Raw genomic sequence first — 1951 nt, 5'->3', positions numbered from 1 at the left:
TTTTCTTCTTTCTGTTCAGCTATATGTTATCCATTATCAGACAATCTCAATACTTAAAAAATACATTAAGCATGTGACTTAATTACAGGTAGAAATTTTCCTTGTACCAGTCCCGGACGTATCCATTTGCCCTTTTCGTTTCAAAGTATTCTTTATTATGGTTCTGCAGGGCTATTTTGCCCCCTTTTGGTAGTTCAATAAATTTTTATCTATATTACATTAAACCGAAAACTTATTTTTTACTTGTCCTGTCCAAAATCCTCGAAATAATTCAATGTTGGTCGCAATCTATCAAAATGGGTGGATTATTTCCGTAGCTCCTTGGTGATCCATGAGAAACCTAAAAATAGTTTAAATAATTTAATTAAATAATGACTCCATTTCATTAAATTCATTGTGTTGTTTTTGGCATTTAATGCGATTTTAAACAGAAACACAAACAAATTAGTTTCCCATCTAGCACATCATATTCGATGACAATCCGAAACGAAATATTTATGCAAAACACGAATAATGACAGGCGAGCACGCCAACAGGCAGTGAATCACACTCGGGGAGTCGCACCCCCACCCCGCGCCAACCCCGAAATATGTTGCGGGGATTGCGAATCAATGGGGTCTCGCCAGCCAACAAGTACCTCGATCGTGCGTGCGGCAAAAATTTGCTGCACAGCCCCCGAGACAAAGCAACAACAACACAGCCCCTACCACCACCCCGCGCGCGTCTGCGCCTCCTCGCAGGACCGAACCACCGATTGCACAACAACGCACCCCCGGTGCAATCATTCCCGTTTCGGCGGTCGACCCTGTCGGCCATGGCCCGTCCGTGCAACGTCGTCGACCCTGAGGAGCACTACCAGCGGCTCGAACGGCTGCTCACTGAGCTCTACCTCGTGCTCAGGACGCTCATCTGCCAGGGCGGTACCCTGCTGCCTCCGCCCAGTTTTAACTTCCATCCGCCTCCGCCACCACCACCTACGGAAGGTACGCCCAGTCGGACTGAATATTTTTTTGTGGAATGAAAGAAAAGTTTTCAATAGACAGGCTAAATTTTTCTGATAAAATAAACTAAATTCTTATTTTTAAATTTGTGGATTAAAATATTTAATTATTTGTCTATTTTATCATGGATAGGCCGTCCGAGGAATCCACCTTCACGAAGGGATGGGTGTGAAGAGAGAAGGAGAAGCAGGAGAGATCGCGAAGACGATGACCAGCAACAGTCTGGAGGCAACAACTACAACACGAGACAAAGAACTATGTGCGAGGACGACGTCCGAGATTGTGACGAAGGTTACGCCGACGACGCGTCAGACGGAAGAAACTTTGTCATCCAAAACAACCGAAGGAACAATCAGGTTAGAGAAATTAATTTATAATCTGAACTTCAAAATAAATAAATGTATATAGCAATGCAAAAAGTATAATAATTACTTTTATCTGTTCCAGCCTCACAGAGCAGTTTTGAACGATTTGTCCAGTGCCATCCTGCAGTCGCTCTCCATCGCTGAAGACGAATCTCATCTCGCGTCGGTGACATAAATGACGCAAACGTGTGTTTTTCTTGTACAATGACCTTTACCTGCAGCACTTGACACACTGCCAAATTTTTAAAACTGTAAGTCGATAAATGTGGTAGTCATTTACACTTTTGTAACTTTTCATATTAATAAAATGTTTGTGAAAAACGGTAAACCTGACGTTGTTTTCTTGGTCATTAACATTTTAGAAACTAAGCATACGTGTGTTCCAATTAGTTTTACCACCGTCTTCTAATTTATTGGTTCGCAACTTTGACGTTTACACGAGTTGGTAATAAATCGGCTAATTTGTCTGGTGGCAGCGTTTTTCTGCTTATATTCTTGTCAGCCGGTGCGCATAATAATAATTATTGTTCTAGGAGGAATGTTGTCAATTATCCGGCCGAACGCGCTAACCCTGTTGCATTATTA

At 42.3% G+C, this 1951-nt stretch overlaps 1 protein-coding gene across 1 annotated transcript; it reads left to right on the top strand.

The window, feature by feature from the left end:
• Window positions 1–495: 495 nt before the first annotated feature.
• On the top strand, window positions 496–1685 carry LOC135939868 (uncharacterized). The gene is made up of 3 exons (XM_065484470.1): window positions 496–983; window positions 1134–1357; window positions 1449–1685. The coding sequence occupies exons 1-3, from the start codon at window positions 590–592 to the stop codon at window positions 1539–1541; spliced, it is 711 nt and encodes a 236-aa protein (XP_065340542.1). The 5' UTR covers window positions 496–589; the 3' UTR covers window positions 1542–1685.
• The last annotated feature ends 266 nt before the right edge of the window (window positions 1686–1951 follow it).

The sequence above is a fragment of the Cloeon dipterum genome, chromosome 3 (assembly GCF_949628265.1).
Source record: "Cloeon dipterum chromosome 3, ieCloDipt1.1, whole genome shotgun sequence".
Taxonomy (NCBI): domain Eukaryota; kingdom Metazoa; phylum Arthropoda; class Insecta; order Ephemeroptera; family Baetidae; genus Cloeon; species Cloeon dipterum.
This window is presented reverse-complemented; position numbering and strand designations above follow the sequence as displayed.

Bases quoted from the DNA above. Each gene is read 5' to 3' on its own strand.
- LOC135939868 (XM_065484470.1), top strand. From the start codon at position 590: ATGTTGCGGGGATTGCGAATCAATGGGGTCTCGCCAGCCAACAAGTAC. The intron at 984-1,133 runs GTACGCCCAGTC...TATCATGGATAG, and splicing joins GCCACCACCACCTACGGAAG to GCCGTCCGAGGAATCCACCT. The intron at 1,358-1,448 runs GTTAGAGAAATT...TATCTGTTCCAG, and splicing joins ACAACCGAAGGAACAATCAG to CCTCACAGAGCAGTTTTGAA.